A 17,552-nucleotide genomic window follows, 5' to 3' on the forward strand; every position below is an offset into this window, starting at 1 on the left:
TACTCGTTCGCCGCCGGCTCTCGACACAATACTGATGAAACGACGCCACCGTGTGGTGAATAACCCCCCCCCCAGTCCGGCGTTTGGTTAAATAAGAGTCTTGGCCGCGGCGGCGGCTGGAAGACGTTAGAAGCTGAAGCACCGCGGCGCCGAGCGAAGAGGCGGGAGGCCCCGCCCCCCCCCCCTCGCCTCGGCGCCGCCTTCCCTGCAGCCCCGCCCTCCTGCTAGCTGAAGCACCTGGTCCAGACTGGGGGGGGGGGGGGTGTGTTTACAGTGTCCACTCCTGGAGGAGCCCCCCCCCCCCCCTCCCCACCAGGGGGCGCCACTACGTGTTTAGCGCTCTATGTCGGCAAGCCGTCCGCTCGTCTCATGATTCATGCTTTGTTAATGGTTTCACGCGGTGAGTTAGCATTAGCATTCGGGGGTGTTTACAGTGTCCACTCCTGGAGACCCCCCCCCCCCCCCACTACGTGTTTATGTCGGCAAGCCGTCCGCTCGTCTCACGACTCATGCTTTGTTAATGGTTTCGCGCGGTGGGTTAGCATTAGCATTCGGGGGTGTTTACAGTGTCCACTCCTGGAGACCCCCCCCCACCCCCCACTACGTGTTTATGTCGGCAAGCCGTCCGCTCGTCTCACGATTCATGCTTTGTTAATGGTTTCGCGTGGTGGGTTAGCATTAGCATTAGCACTAGCATTAGCGCCCTGCCAGCTACGAGCGACCGTGTTAGTCGGGTGCAGCGGGGGAGGGTAAAGGCTCGGCAAGTATGTACCCAGGACAGAGTCTGTTTTGACGGTTGGGGGGGTGGAGGTGGTGGTGGTGGGGGAGGGGCGGTTAGACGGTGGTGGGGAGCGAGGGGCTGTCCTCCTCCGCCTCCTCCTTCCGCTCCGGCGAGCAGCACAGGAAGAGGCGGCGGCCCAGGCTGCGGAAGGCGAAGCGGAAGTACATGAGGTGTCCCATGGCCACGAAGGACACGGAGACGAGGACCAGCAGGCCGAAGGCCTCGGGGTTGGGCGCCAGGATCACCATGATGAAGTGCAGCAGGTCCAGCAGGTAGTTCATGGAGTTCTGCACGCCGTTGATGACGCCGCGCTCCGACTCCATCACGTTCTCCTGGATGAGCTGCGTCACCGTCAGGTCGAAGGACCAGAGGCCTGCGGGGGACAGACGGGTTTCCTTCTTACTCTTTTACTGCCGCGCCGAATAAAAAACGTCACCACCGCGGGACGGGTGGAAAATATGGCGGGACGTTATTGGCGTCAAAGGTCGCAGATACGACTCCCGAGATCCGGAGAGGCTGCGTGAAAGTCCCGACTTTACAATTGTGACGGCGCCTTCACACGCCTCGGACGCCAGTTCAAGGAGAGTTGAAGGTTTTTTCTCTCCTTTTTCTTTCTACAACTTGGAAACGAGACCGAAGCTTTTATAAAACGCACTTTTATAAGACGCATCGACTTTCTATCGCGCTGCTTTTCTACCATCAAATAGTTTATCGTCTTTATGAACCTCCATCTACAACTGTTTGTCTGTTTTACATGTTTTTCTTTTCATTTTAAATCAGAAATCAAAATATTTTCTGGGTCACTTCTTCTACTGATGCACTTTGAAATCCTTGAAGTCAAAGCTGTTGAAGCCTAACGGTTGGTCAGTGGGGCGCTACAGACGTCTACAGACTGTCTACAATCTACAACGATCTGTAGACGTCTACAGACGGTTACAAACATCTACAGACGTCTACAGATGGTTACAAACATCTACAGACGTCTACAGATGGTTACAAACATCTACAAACATCTACAGACGGCTACAAACATCTACAGACGTCTACAGACGGTTACAAACATCTACAGACGTCTACAGACGGTTACAAACATCTACAGACGTCTACAGACGGTTACAAACATCTACAGACGTTACAAACATCTACAGACGTTACAAACATCTACAGACGTTACAAACATCTACAGACCTCTATAGATGGTTACAAACGTCTACAAACATCTACAGATGTTACAAACATCTACAGACGTCTACAGACGGTTACAAACATCTACAGACCTCTATAGATGGTTACAAACGTCTACAGACGTCTACAGACGGTTACAAACATCTACAGACGTCTACAGACGGTTACAAACATCTACAGACCTCTATAGATGGTTACAAACGTCTACAGACGTCTACAGACGGTTACAAACATCTACAGACGTCTACAGACGGTTACAAACATCTACAGACCTCTATAGATGGTTACAAACGTCTACAGACGTCTACAGACGGTTACAAACATCTACAGACGTCTACAGACGGTTACAAACATCTACAGACCTCTATAGATGGTTACAAACGTCTACAAACATCTACAGATGTTACAAACATCTACAGATGTTACAAACATCTACAGATGCTACAAACATCTACAGATGTTACAAACATCTACAAACATCTACAGATGTTACAAACATCTACAGACGTCTATAGACGGTTACAGACATCTACAAACATCGACAGACGTTTGTAAATCGCCTCGAATACGAGTTCAGAGCTTTGTACTTTGGAGCTTTGTACTTTGGAGCTTTGATCTCCGTGTGACTCACCCACTCTGGCGGCGATGACGCCGGCGAACAGCAGGCTGACGGACATGTAGGACTGCAGCGGCGGCAGCTCCGCGGCCGGCGAGGCGGTGCTGCTGGCGTTGCCGCCGGCCAGGATGCCGGCCAGGCCGTGGTCGGCCTCGGGCAGCGCCTTCTCGCCCACCAGGTGGGCGTAGAGGTCCTGGAAGGGCGAGACGCCCAGGTCGAAGGGGCTGCCGGGGGCGAAGACGGACGCCACGCACATGGTGAGGCAGGAGAGCTGCGCGGCGCCGGAGATGAAGCCGGTGCGGATCAGGCCGCAGCGGCGGCGGATCCAGGTGAAGGCCACGGTGCCGCAGATGCCCGCCACGGCGGAGGCGCCCATCAGCAGGCTGAGCACGGAGCCGTTCAGGCCCTGGGTGTAGGCGTAGCCCGTGGTGATGCAGTCGAAGCCCAGCACCGTCATGTAGAGGAAGGCCAGCGACATGCCGGCGAAGAAGATGTTCTGCCTGTAGTACGACACCCAGCCGGCCCGCAGGGTGCGCAGCGGCTCGCTCATCTGGTAGCAGCAGCCGCCGCCGCCCTGCTGGGGCGAGTCGGGCTTGGCGGGCGAGGAGGACGACGGGTTCATGAGCGGCTGAGACGACTCCTCGGGACTCTGGCCGTTCTCCGGCTCTGCAGACAGGGGGCGGCGTTGCACCGTCACTACCGCGTGGGAACAAGTCAAGTCGCAATGAAGCGTTCAGCCCCTCCCCCGCCACTCCACCCCTCCCCCATCAAAGTGTTAAGACCCTCCCCCACCCCTACACCGCCAAAGCGTTCAGCCCCTCCCCCGCCAAAGCGTTTAGTCCCTCCCCCGCCAAAGATTTCAGCCCCTCCCCCGCCCCAGCGTTCAGCCCCTCTCCCGCTACTCCACCCCTCCCCCGCCAAAGCGTTCAGCCCCTCCCCCGCCAAAGCGTTTAGCCCCTCCCCCGCCCCAGCGTTCAGCCCCTCCCCCGCTACTCCACCCCTCCCCCGCCAAAGCGTTCAGTCCCTCCCCCGCCAAAGCGTTCAGTCCCTCCCCCGCCAAAGCGTTCAGCCCCTCCCCCACCAAAGCGTTCAGTCCCTCCCCCGCCAAAGCGTTCAGCCCCTCCCCCGCCAAAGCGTTTAGTCCCTCCCCCGCCAAAGATTTCAGCCCCTCCCCCGCCCCAGCGTTCAGCCCCTCCCCCGCTACTCCACCCCTCCCCCACCAAAGCGTTCAGCCCCTCCCCCACCAAAGCGTTCAGCCCCTTCCCCGCCCCTCCCCAGCGTTCAGCCCCGCCCCTCTCCTCCACCCCTCCCCCAAAAGCGTCCAGCCCCTCCCCCTCCCCCTCCCCCGCCCCCAGGACCAGTCACCTCCAGCGGGGCTGAGCTGCTTGAGCTCCTGCGGCGCCTCCTTCTGGCCGGCCTTGGACGCCAGCGCCGGCGTCTTCTGGTAGACCTTCCACAGCAGGGCGTACTCCAGACACATGGACGCCAGGTTCCAGCCGGCGATGAAGCCGCAGCCGATGAAGTGCGAGCCGAACGCCATGATCTGGCCCACCAGCATGGGCGCCAGGATGTTGGTCAGCTGGTCGATGATGCGCACCGTGGCGTTCATGTCTGCGGGGGGGGGGAGGGGGGGAGTTCCACGTTAGCGAGCGGAGGAACGCACGATCACGATCAGGTATCTGAACAAAAAACTGGTGTTTCTCTACGTTTAGCCGCATGTTTACTCATAAACGCAGCCGCAAACGACGATTCCTGGAAACTCCGCCCATCTGGACGTCTGGATAAAACCCGTGGTTGCGTCTAAAGGCGTGTAGGCGGAGATTTACGTCACGATTCCTGACGTCCGGGTTGTTTTCTGATTAGCTACGATGCTTCTCGCTACACTGCCCCCTACAGGTCTGGAGGCTCACAGCAGCTCTGAACCGGCTGGATGTGAGGAAATGGAGGTTTTTTGTTGGAAATATACGTTTTGGGTACGTGTAAACGTGGCCTCAGACTCTTTATACACAAACAAGTAGTTGTTATGAGAAACAGCAATTCAAGCCAAAAGCCCCAATCTATTATTTAAGACATAAATTGTTAAAGCACGTTAACGGCACTTAGTCCATTAAATGTAATTTCACACAATTTCAATATAATTTATAGCAATAGCGACGACACACGGTTCCCTATTGATTTATTATTTATATATTTGTATATAATATCTGTTACTTGGGATATTGCAGTTCTGGTTGGATGCTAAACTGCATTTCGTTACATTTGTAATAAATACGTTTGAATCAATCAATCAAATAATTAACAATGATCATTTTAACTTAATTTGAATTCTGACTAATATTTTGCACTGCTCTGTTATTTAATTTAATTTTATTCTATTTTCTTGTGTATATACTTATTTATTTACGTACGTCGGCACCAGGGGAGACGGCAAAGTAAGAATTCCATTACACTGTGAAACCGGCTTTTACTGTGGAAATGACAAATAAAACACTTGAAGAATAAGTTGAATCAATAAATCCAATAATTAACAATGATCATTTGAACTTAAAAGCCCATTTTAAAGAAAGCAGTCTTTGATCTGTGGGCTTCAAAGGCTCTGGGGGCACCGGGTTGCTTTTGCACCACGAGAGCAAATCTTTAAAAAAAAAGAAGTGCAGGAGCATAAAAGGTATAAAAGTGAACAGTGAGTCATCGCCGGCGGAGCAAAGTCCCTTTAAATCGATGCCATGATAACGTGGTGGGGGGAGGGGGGGGGGGGGGGGGGGGGGTCACTGACCTGCTAGCTTGCTGCTGTCCTGGCCGGCCACCACCACCACCCAGTCCCGCTGGATGGTGATGGACATGGCCGTACTGGCCAGGTTGGCCATGTTGGCCACGGAGATCACCAGGATGTAGCAGGTCGTCTGCAACGGAACACAAACAAGGGGTTTTTTTTTTTCTTTTCCAGTGAAAGAAAATTATCAGACTGAGTGTTGTGGGGCTGCTGGGGGGGAGGAGGGGGGAGGGGGGGTTAAACTCCACAATCCTCTGCATATTTGAAGGATTATGCTTTGAGCTCTAAAAGGTCAGAGACGTTCAGATCAGCTCAAAGGTGAAGAGATTTAGAAAGTGGCCCCACGAGAGACGAAACCCGTGGAGTTTAGAGACGCAGCAACAAGTGAAGACGTGAAAGGTGGAGAAGAATACGGCGAGCAAAACACAACTACAAGTCACTAAACACAACAACCAGTCACTAAACACAACAACTAATTGAAAAACACAACTGCAAACTCAAAAAAACAACAACAAATGAAAAAACACAACACAATTAGTTGTGTTTTTTTAATTTCCTGTTGTGTTTTTCAATTAGTTGTTGTGTTTAGTGATTGGTTGTTGTGTTTTGCCCTTCAGGGCCGCCGTAGAAGAAGGAGGCTGAAGTGAGTCTGTGTGGGAAAATAACAACATCTGGGTGTAAAGTCACCATCGGCCCAGTTTCTTTACTTTTATTGATCAGAAGCAACAACAAAAAAAACAAAACCTCGTTAAGATTTAAAAAAAAAAGCAGTTTCACTTTGACTTATTCTGATAAAACTGGAAGCAACGCGCTTGATTCACGTAGCATTAGCATCATAGAAATACGGCGGCAGATAGAAGAGAAAAAAATCTAATTTTCTCATCCTGTGGATGTGGCCTGAGGGGCAGTGAGAGATATGAACTTTAAAATATAAGATGACACGCACACACACACACACACACACACACACACACACACACACACACACACACACACACACACACACACACACACACACACACACACACAAAGACAAAAAACAACAAAAAACTAGTCTTTAAAAAAACAAAGTAAATAAAGCCGGTCAGAGTGGAGGTTGATCACGTGACCTGACCAGCACACACACACACACACACACACACACACACACACACACACACACACACACACACACACACACACACACACACACACACACACACACACACACACACACACACACACACACACACACACACACACACACACACACACACACACACACACACACAGCTGCTCCAGTGAGGAACCCGGCCAGCAGGTCATGTGACCGGCCCTTCAGGAACCTGCTGACTCCACAACACTCCATCTCCTGTTTCACCCTCCCCCTCCCCCCCTCCACCTCCACCCTCCACCTCCACCCTCAAACACTCAACAGTCTCCTAGAAACACACGAGGAGTGCCTCAGCTATTTGCTCCACACTCGGAGCTCCAGCGGCTCCACCGGTCTGCCGGGGAACCGGTTGGCCACCAAGTCCAGCGTCTGAGGGTCAACGGTTCTCGGGAGTCAAATCCAGAAGCAACTGGCCCAGAACCTTCTCTAACTCTTATCTTCTTATTTGTAGTTTTTAATCTGCTTTTATTTTTGTGCTTATTTAGTGTTGGAGCTCATTTGCATCGTTTTAGTTTGATTGTTTTTATGTGCAGCACTTTGGAAACGCTTTGTTGTTTAAATTGGATGGATAGAAGCTGCAGAGTTGAACATTTTGACGTCTTCAGGTGGGGGGGGCGGGCCTCCAGAGTTTCACAAACACAAAAGTGTGTCTCAGCTCAGAAAGCTAGTAAAGCAGTGTTGTACTATCTGTTCCTCTATGTGGCCAGTCAAAGGTCTGGTGGTGAAGTCGGCACGTGTGCAGTGGTGACATGGAGCCTCTGAGCCCCGGTGCAGAGTCAAACCCCCGCTAGGGGGGGGGAGATCAAAGCAAAGGGCCTTACCAGAATCCAGCCGCTGTAGATCTCCACCAGCTGCTCCTTGAACTGGAAGACCAGCATGAGGAGGATCCCGCACACGATGACGCAACTGTTCTGGACCAGCAGCGAGGTCTGGGCCACTGGGGGGGGGGGGGGGGGAGACGAGGGCCGGCGTTAGTGGGGGGGGTGTGACCACAGACAACCACGTTCTGTCTGCAGCTTCGTTAGCAGGCGGCGGCGGGAGATTAACGCCGTCGCTGCCAACATTCCACAGCAACAACCCAGATTTGACCAAATAAAAAACACAACCCCCCCCCCCCGACAGGCCGCTACCTTTGAGCCGGGGGTTCTTGTCCACCCAGTCGCCGATGATGGCGCCCAGCAGGAGCACGGAGCCGGCCACCACCAGGCCGTACACCGCCGTGAGCAGCAGGCTGTTCCCGTACAGCTCCACCAGGAACACGGCCACGGCGAAGTTCCACATCCGGTCGCCCTGGAGACAAATTAGAATCCCCCCCCGCCGGCGTGATTCATAGTTCCTACACGACACGCTGTAGTTCATCCCTAATATCTAGAATTTATGTGCACAATGGAAGATTAGGTGGACATTCACAACTTTATAACCCCTTTGTGAGTCCGTTTTGTTCTTGTTGTTGTTGTTCCGTTTGGATTTGTGTATTGTTTTTTCCTAACATCTTGATATTTAATCATATGGATGCTAATTAAGCAATATTTGTTTCTGCATTTCTACTGTGATGTTGTAATTTGCCTTGTTAAAGTAAAAAAACTCAATAAATATATATATATATTAAAAAAAAAGCGTCTCCGGGGGACAAAAGCACAACAAAAGCACCAAAAAGCCGCCGCCGCCGCGCTGTGTAACCTCACCTCACGGTTATTTGTAGGGCGAGCGACAAATACAAAAACATGTGATTTCCCATTCCGGCGAACGACGACACCGTCAGGTTTACATCACCGTGATCCGCCGGCACAGTTTTACCACCATGATGGAGTGTTATTTCACCTGCTGTTGTCTTGGTTACCACACGGTTACGACACCTCTTAAAGCAGGTGTGAGGCCATTTAATCCTTTAGCTTTATTTTTCTCTATATATATATATTTAACTCGGAATGGAGGGGGAAATAAAAAGGTCATTTTTGAGTATTTCACACTCATCCTGCCTTATTATTTGTCCAATATGGGCAATTTAGGCACTTTTTTTTAACGCTTTAGCTTGTACAATATGTGCACCTTACACTTTATGTATCATTTGTCCATTTTCTACACTTGATATATTCTTTACGATATGTATAATGACCAATAATCATTTAACAAGTGCAGTATAGCAACATGTTTATTATAAGGGTAAAGCAAAGTGTGAATGTGTGTAACATAAGCCTGACTCACCCATGTGGACAGAGCATGGCCCATGTAGATGAGGAATTTAGCAGAAGTGAAGAAGTCCTGGATGGATTCTGGGGACAAAACAGGAATTCAATCTTTATCTAAGAGTCTTAAAAAACAAACAAAACACAACAACAACAAAAAAACAGGAATTCAATATGTATCTAAGAGTCTTAAAAAAACAAAAAAACAACAAAAAACAACAGGAATGAAATCTTTATCTAAGAGTCTTAAAAAAACAAACAAAAAAAACAAAAAAAACAGGAATTAAATCTTTATCTGAGTCTTAAAAAAACAACAACAAACAAAAAAAAACAAAAAACAAACAACAGGAATTAAATCTTTATCTAAGAGTCTTAAAAAACAACAACAAACAAACAAACAAACAAAAAACAAAACAGGAATTAAATCTTTATCTGAGTCTTAAAAAAAACCCAGGAATTCAATCTTTATCTAAGAGTCTTAAAACAAAACAATAATAATAAATATAATAAAAAACCAAACACACATTGCAGCAGACGGGACTCACCAGCGCATGTCTTCTTAGTCCCAGAATTATCCATGTTATTGATTGATTGGTTTGTTTCAGCGGTCCTGTAGCTCGGATGCTAACGCTGCTAGCTCCTCCGTGTGTAAAGCGACGGGATCCACAACACGCGCCTCTCCCCCGGCCTCCCCTCCAAACTTAGCTAGCACTGTAGCTGAAGTCGGAAAGAAATAGTAACTGACGCCGAGGCGGTCGGTCGAGGCGACGAACGCGAGAAGTGAAGCCTTGCAGAGGAGCTCCTGCTGCCGCCGCTGCTGCTGCTGCTGCTGCTGCCCGTCGGTTCTGCTGCTCTGTTTACCTCCCGCCTCCAATATACCCGCTGGTCACGTGACCGCGTGGTGCCAATAACAATCCCGCCCCTCCTCCAGCTCGCGCACGCTCGCGCACACTCGCGCGCTCTCACACTCACACGCACACACACGCACAAAAAAAAAAAAAAAAAAAAAAAAAAGCCCGTGTCATTGTTTCACAATATCTCACGCGAAGCCCTCGAGCCCGTTGTTTTCCCGCGTCTTCTCCTCGCTACACCCAAACCGCAAACAAAGAATTGGATTCTGCGGGAAGTTCACAAATATTCTAATATTGGAAAAAAAGATTTGGTAGATTAGCGGTCGCTTTTGGGGATTAACAGGTGTTTTTCATCGCTCGAGCCATCAGATCATTGGATATCTGTATTAATACCTCTGTCACGTGCAATCTTGCTTAAATTCGTTTTTTTTTTTTTACTTCTATATTTATATATTTTATTGTATGTGTAATTTTTTTACTACTTCTTTACCTGTCATATTTCATATTTATATTATATGTCATCATCATCTTTGTTGCAGACACGAGAGTCCATAAAAACATTCATAAATACATAAAACTGAGAATGAAACTGTATAAAAATATCAGAAATAGAACAATCACTGACAATATGTCATTTGTCTACTTCTTTTATATTCATATATTTATATTATATGTATAATTTGTCCACCTTACCCAGTATTCATATATTTTAATTAGATTATATCATTATTAATATGATATATTTACCCATCATATTGTATACATCTGTCAAATTTTTTTATACTGTTTACATAGTTCTTATATGTATAATTTGCATACCTTTTTACACTTCATAAATCTTTTTTCTTTCTTTGATAAATAATAAAAATAGAGATGTTGCATTATGAAAGCTTATGAAAATATATTCATACAAATTATAGATATATGTATATATAGATATTTTTTACTTCATAGTTTGTACTTTCAATTTAGGAATAAAATTTACCAAGCAATAAAATGCTATAATGAACATTCTCTCTTATTCTTTTTCTTTCTATACAACTAATATCCTTTTGCTAGATTAGTTACGTCTTTAATTTAGCAGAACATTTTAAATTACTTGTTTCTTTCAACGCTACTTTTCATACGTAATCGTCTGACGGTGCGTTAACAGGCTTAATGCTGAAAATAATGTGTTAATTGGGCAAAATGTGGTCAAAAGAGAAGTTATGTTGAGAAAACTATTCAGTGTTTTCCTCCTCTTATATATACTTTTCATTGTAAGCGGTTGTACTTCTGCATTTATTCACACGTGTCTCTTGCAGCCACAGCGAAACGTCTTTTTCTGCTCATGAGAGGAAAGAATAAAATGTTGTGTTTGCTTTTGAGGCGTCTCTTCATCCAGGAGTCGACGGCGTGAGAAAACAGGATTCAGTGGACGGGTCAAGTTTTACTTCCACAAAGTGCCAGAACTTAAAGTCCCAGTGAAATGAAGGTTCCACCTCCAGAACACTCTGGTGTCTCTTCTAGAACGTTTTCCTGCTAACTGGCTGAAGGTAAAATGTTAAAACACGACAATCTGAGAGAAAATAGCCGCTAAACGGCGCTATTTCCTCTGCTGGGCGGAGCTTCTGACAATAACAGAGTGACATCACGAGTTGTACACACGCCCAAGTTGTGTTTACATTATGGAGGATCAGAGTTTTGACCACGAAGAGGCTGAATTGAACCATATTTCATCATCATGGTCATTTCAAACCCAGTGATTGATGAAGAAGACACAGAAGGTGGTTCTGCCATCGGTGACCCCGTCTGGAACATGTTTGAGGAAGCAGAAGACGCTTCGTCCTCCATTCGTCCTCGTCTCCTCGCCTCAGCAGCCGCCACTTTTCACCTTTGAGGCTTTGAGGCTCCTGACTTTTGGCAGAACGACCCGGCTTCCTGGATCCAACACGTCCAAGAGCTAGAAGACTGAATCACTGAAGAGTCCAGGTGTTACTTGATCGTCTACTAGCCACCCGAGCTAGCAGCTCCCATTAGCCGCCCGAGCTAGTGGCTCCCGCTAGCTGCCCTCCTCCTTTCCTCCTCTCTGGTCTCTTCCAGGCTCAATCTTTCATCAAGGCTCATAAAACGCCAACTATAACTTCAAAACACTGCAAAAACTTGGATATTTAAGAGGAAACAAGCCGATATAAACACAACAGATCGAGATCTGCACAACTCGTGATGTCACATAGGCTCCGCCCACAATGGCCCACGAAGAAGAAGGATTCCCCCGATTTCGTCGACTGGAGATTCAAAATTCAAATAACTTTGTTATGCGACAACAGTGGTGGGGCAGAGTCGGAGGAACCTTACAAGTAGAACCACAACTATAGTTTTTTTACAAAGTCGCGTGTTACATTTCACTGGGACTTTAAAAATCAACACGTCACTTCTCGGACTGTGTGGACGAGGAACAAAATATATAACTAAGTAAACATGAGAAGGGAAACTCCTGTCGATATACAAGTATCATCGTACATCTGAGTTTTCCAGAGAATCCTGTTTTTCTTCCCGTCCAGATGTGAACAACATTCATGATCGACGCTCCGTTAATCATCGGGACCAACAGATTAGTTTGGTGGAAACTTTGACAATACTGCGTCGGAGGTGTTTACCGCCTCGGTTTGCCGGTAAACAGATAGAATAAAGAAGTGTTGCACATTGGGATGACTTGCATTTACACAGCTCTGTCAACAGAGCGAGAGCCGCGGTCGGTAATTACAGGCCGCCTGCTGGCCCTCGTCCAGAAACGCTCAGTTCTTACAAGCGTCGTCTATAAAGGGTCGGGTTCAGTCATGAGCAGGTTGCTTTAAATACTCCACACACACTGCAGGGGATCAAACACTGCGCTGCTCCGGTGTGTTGTTGTGAGCGTTGTGGTCAAACCAGACTCTACAAAGCCACCGGTCCAGTTCCCACAGCTCCTTTATCAAAGTTCACCTGGAGACAAATATGCACTCAAGGTCCTGATCCCTCCTCCGGCAGACTAGAGCCCGTCCATCACAGCCAGGTGTGTCCAGCTGTTACCTGGAGGCCTGACGACCTTTGACCCCTGCCGGAGCCTTTGAGCTGAGCAATGGTTCTAGAACCCCCCGGGACCTGAAACAGCTTTCATTCCAGTAGAAGCTACAGGTTTTGTCCCCAAAGTCTCCACCGTCCCCAACGTCTCCACCGTCCCACACAACGTCTCCACCGTCCCCAACGTCTCCACCGTCCCCCACAGGGTCTCCTCCGTCCCCCACAGGGTCTCCACCGTCCCCAACGTCTCCACCGTCCCCCACAACGTCTCCACCGTCCCCCATAACGTCTCCACTGTCCCCCACAACGTCTCCACCGTCCCCCATAACGTCTCCACTGTCCCCCACAACGTCTCCACCGTCCCCCATAACGTCTCCACTGTCCCCCACAACGTCTCCACCGTCCCCCATAACGTCTCCACTGTCCCCCACAACGTCTCCACCGTCCCCCACAACGTCTCCACCGTCCCCCACAACATCTCCACCGTCCCCCATAACGTCTCCAGCGTCCCCCACGTCTCCACCGTCCCCCACAATGTCTCCACCGTCCCCCACAGGCGTTTCCACCGTCCCCAACGTCTCCACCGTCCCCACAACGTCTCCACCGTCCCCACAACGTCTCCACCGTCCCCCACTACATCTCCACCGTCCCCCACAGGGTCTCCACCGTCCCCCACAACGTCTCCACCGTCCCCACAACGTCTCCACCGTCCCCCACTACATCTCCACCGTCCCCCACAGGGTCTCCACCGTCCCCCACAACATCTCCACCGTCCCCCATAACGTCTCCACCGTCCCCCACAGGGTCTCCACCGTCCCCCACTACATCTCCACCGTCCCCCACAACATCTCCACCGTCCCCCACAACGTCTCCACCGTCCCCCACAACGTCTCCACAGCTGCTGCCGTCCTCATCGATCCTCTATTATCTGACTGAGGTTTGTGCAGAGTCACAATCTATGGGCTCCACTTCTACGTCCTCTATCTCCCCGGGCCGTCCGTCTGTGACGAGATAAAACTAAACTGTCTGTGAAATGAGAGAAAAACACAAGAAAAAAAAAAAAAGAGGCAGAAAAACATCTTTGTTTTTGGAATAATTCAGGGTTGGTGAGCAGGACGTCACACGCACCTTCAAAATAAGTGTTATTGAAATGCAGTAATAGAAACACACTTTCGTGTCAGTCGGTCAAACTCAGGAACCGTTTCCATGACGACGTGTCCAGAGAAAATTAAAACCATGAGTTGTTTGTTTGTTTGTTTTTGTAACAAAGTAAATAAACATTCAGCAGAGAACAATGAGTTCTAAACATTAACAAGGAGAACATTCTAGTGGACAGAACACCTAGGAAAATAAAAGCACCAAGGTGGATTGTCACTATGGTGACTATCAAAATAAAAGTACCAAGTTGGATTGTCATTATGGTGACTGTCAAAATAAAAGTACCAAGCTGGATTGTCATTACGGTGACTATCAAAATAAAACCACCAAGTTGGATTTATTATTATGATGACTGTCAAAATAAAAGTACCAAGTTGGATTGTTATTATGGTGACCGTCAAAATAAAAGTACCAAGTTGGATTGTTATTATGGTGACCGTCAAAGTAAAACTAAGTTAGTTTGTTATTATGGTGACTGTCAAAATAAAAGTACCAAGTTTGATTGTTATTACGGTGACTGCCAAAATAAAACTAAGTTGGATTGTTATTACGGTGACTGTCAAAATAAAACTAAGATTGTTATTACGGTGACTGTCAAAATAAAACTAAGATTGTTATTACGGTGACTGCCAAAATAAAACTAAGTTGGATTGTTATTATGGTGGCTGTCAAAACAAAAGTACCAAGTTGGATAGTTATTACAGTGGCTGTCAAAATAAAAGTACCAAGTTGGATTATTATTACTGTAACAAATGAAAATAATAATAATTTGTAATAACCTGACAGCTTTGAAGTCTGATTCACGTTGAATAAATCCTCATAGTTATAATCGTCTGGAGCTTCAGTGAAGCTTCACATTCATTAAACCAACACGTCACTAAATTCAGTCCTGAAGTCGTCTGGACCAACAGACGACAACAATAATAATAATAATAATAATAACAACAATCACTCCATCTCCTTCCTAATCCAGTAAACTGACTGTAAACTACCGCAGGTTTTCTCCGAGGCGTAAATATTTGTGATGTGATATATACAAGGCGTCTTTCTAAACATGTGATTACTTGATCAGCCCGTCCTCGACGTCCTCGACGTCCACCACGTCCTCGACGTCCACGGCCATAATTACCCACTCTAAACACCGTCGGTTTGGAGAAACACCAGATTAGTCGCCGCTCACATCTCAGTGTTTCTCCCCAGCAGAGGCCGAGTGTTGATCCAGGACGTCTTTACGCCTCAGAATGTGACCTAAGCTGCTCTTTATTCACCGTATTGTCTGTGTGTAATTGCTATATTTGAAGAGTGCGTGAGGACGTGGGAGACGCCGGATCTCCTGGGCTTCAGGTAGAGCCGCCGCCGCCGCCGCCTCCGCCTCCGCCTCCTAGCATGAGGGAGCAGAAGGTGGGAATCCGGCGGCGACAATAGGTCACGTCTTCTTTTGTCCTCGGCTGAAAGGCCGACAGGGACGGTGGAAACCCGCAGCGTTGAGCCGCGGCCAACCGGACATTAGCCGGCCTGTGGCGTCAGCCTGCGGTCACATGACCCACAGGTATGTGTGTGTGTGTGTGTGTGTGTGTGTGTGTGACCCTCCCCGGGAACAACAGGCCGTGTTTACGTCGGCTAAATTTAAAACGTCCGGGACAAAAATAGGAGGGTGAGTCCTCTTGAGGGACGGTTCAGTGGAGGACGTGGAGCCTCACCTGGACGGCTCTTTGTCCCGGGACCCTGCTCTTTACTGCCTTTGATCCCTGTCGTCATGACGACGGGAGGTATTCGTCAGGGATTGTAGGACTTCACAATGCTTATAAAAATATCACTATGCAATAATGGTATATGTCTAGTATATTATTATTTGTTATTAATACATGGTTATTAATTCATTAAGAGTTAGAATTAATTAGTTAATTTTTATTTGAAAAAGGAAAAAAAATAAACAAAACAATAGATTTTTTTAAAGCAATGTTTTAATTTTAATTATGTATTTATTATTATTATTATTATTATTAACAATATACTTTTATTTATTAAATACATTATTATTATGAATGTATTATTCACACAGAATACATAATTATTAATTAATTAATTATTATGTATTGTTTCATTTACATTTTAAAAAGAAAAAGTTAAGATTTTTTTTAATAAAACAATAGATTTTTTAAAAGCAATGTTTTAATTTTATTTATTTATTATTACTAAAAATATATTTGTATTTATTAAATAAATTATTATGATTAATGTATTATTCGTACACAATACACAATTATGAATTAATTAATAATTATAATTAATTAATTATTTCATTTACATTTTAAAAAGAAAAAAGTTAAGAATTTTTTTTAACAAAACAATAGATTTTTTTTAAAGGCAATGTTCTAATTTTAATTATTTATTTGTTATTATTATTATTATTATTAATAATAATATATGTTATTTATTAAATAAATTATTAATGTATTATTCATTCACAATACATCATTATTAATTAATTAATCATCACAATTAATTAATTTCCTTCAGAAGTTACACATTAAACTCATAAATCAAGCTGATTATTATTTTGCTCCAACAAATAATCGGTTTTTCCACATCAGTGACGCTAAAAATACAAAATATTGTCGACCTTTAAACACTAGCATGTATTTTCTGTCAAATATATTTAATAATCCTTCCAAATGTGTCAAATATACTTTGAAATCCTTCAAATCTAAAAACGCTGAGAACGCTGATGGTGGACGAGTCGTCGTCCTTCATGAACACTTGAGGTCAAAGGTCACGGTGAGGATGGTGACCTTTGACCTCACGTCCCCCGGGCCACACTGTGAAGTGAGCCTGACCGCTGCAGCAGAACAATAAACTTCAAAGGTCGCCCCCACCACCTCCACCCTCGCTTTCCAGGGACCGAGGCAGCAAACATCTGACGGCCGTCGCAGGTCGTCGCCGCGGCAACAGCCGACGTGGGGCAGGTGTGTTTGTCTGGCGGGCGTCCGAGAGGTGCTTGACCGACTGAGGGGCAAAAAAAAAAAAAAATCAACATTTCAGGGCGTGCGGGGCGAATCTCCTCTGTCTGCTGTTTAATCAGGTGCTCACACACAAAAAAAAAAAAAAAACAAGCCACAAATATTGACAATGGAAGGACGTTCTGGAGTTTCTCTGGAAGTGACCCTGGTGTATGTGGCGCTGTATAAATAAAGTTGAATTGTGTTGATTTTGGTGAGCAGGATCACTGAAAACGTCGTCGGGAGGAAGAAACGAGAGACTTCACACACGTTTGAAGTCCCAGTGAAATGTAACACACTACTTTATAAAAAAACGATAGTTGAGGTTCTACTTGTAAGGTTCCTCCGACTCTGCCCCTCCACTGTCGTCACATAACAAAGTTATTTGAATTTTGAATCTCCAGCCGAGGAAGTCGGGGGAATCCTTCTTCTTCGTGGGCCATTGTGGGCGGAGCCTATGTGTGACATCACGAGTTGTGCAGATCTCGATCTGTTGTGTTTATATCGACTTGTTTCCTCTTAAATATCCAAGTTTTTACAGTGTTTTGAAGTTATAGTTGGCGTTTTATGAGCCTTGATGAAAGATTGAGCCTGGAAGAGACCAGAGAGGAGAAAAGGAGGAGGGCAGCTAGCGGCTAGCAGGAGCCGCTAGCTCGGGCGGCTAGTAGACGATCAAGTATTACCTGGACTCATCTTCGGTGATTCAGTCTTCTAGCTCTTGGACGTGTTGGATCCAGGAAGCCGGTCGTTCTGCCAAAAGTCAGGAGCCTCAAAGCCTCAAAGGTGAAAAGTGGCGGCTGCTGAGGCG

At 46.8% G+C, this 17,552-nt stretch overlaps 1 protein-coding gene across 1 annotated transcript; it reads right to left on the bottom strand.

Moving 5' to 3' along the window:
- Positions 1-712: 712 nt before the first annotated feature.
- Positions 713-9,522, bottom strand: slc40a1 (solute carrier family 40 member 1). The gene is made up of 8 exons (XM_080497691.1): positions 9,240-9,522; positions 8,714-8,781; positions 7,639-7,798; positions 7,330-7,445; positions 5,359-5,485; positions 3,948-4,193; positions 2,598-3,248; positions 713-1,154 (listed from the first exon to the last, which is right to left on the bottom strand). Exons 1-8 carry the CDS (start codon positions 9,271-9,273, stop codon positions 835-837), a joined length of 1,722 nt encoding a protein of 573 aa, XP_080353817.1. The 5' UTR covers positions 9,274-9,522; the 3' UTR covers positions 713-834.
- Between the last annotated feature and the right edge of the window lie 8,030 nt (positions 9,523-17,552).

Source organism: Blennius ocellaris (genome assembly GCF_963422515.1).
Source record: "Blennius ocellaris genome assembly, chromosome: 6".
Classification (NCBI taxonomy): domain Eukaryota; kingdom Metazoa; phylum Chordata; class Actinopteri; order Blenniiformes; family Blenniidae; genus Blennius; species Blennius ocellaris.

Bases quoted from the DNA above. Each gene is read 5' to 3' on its own strand.
- slc40a1 (XM_080497691.1), bottom strand. From the start codon at position 9,273: ATGGATAATTCTGGGACTAAGAAGACATGCGCTG. The intron at 8,782-9,239 runs GTGAGTCCCGTC...TTTTGTCCCCAG, and splicing joins GACTAAGAAGACATGCGCTG to AATCCATCCAGGACTTCTTC. The intron at 4,194-5,358 runs GTCAGTGACCCC...CCCCCCCCGCAG, and splicing joins GGACAGCAGCAAGCTAGCAG to ACATGAACGCCACGGTGCGC.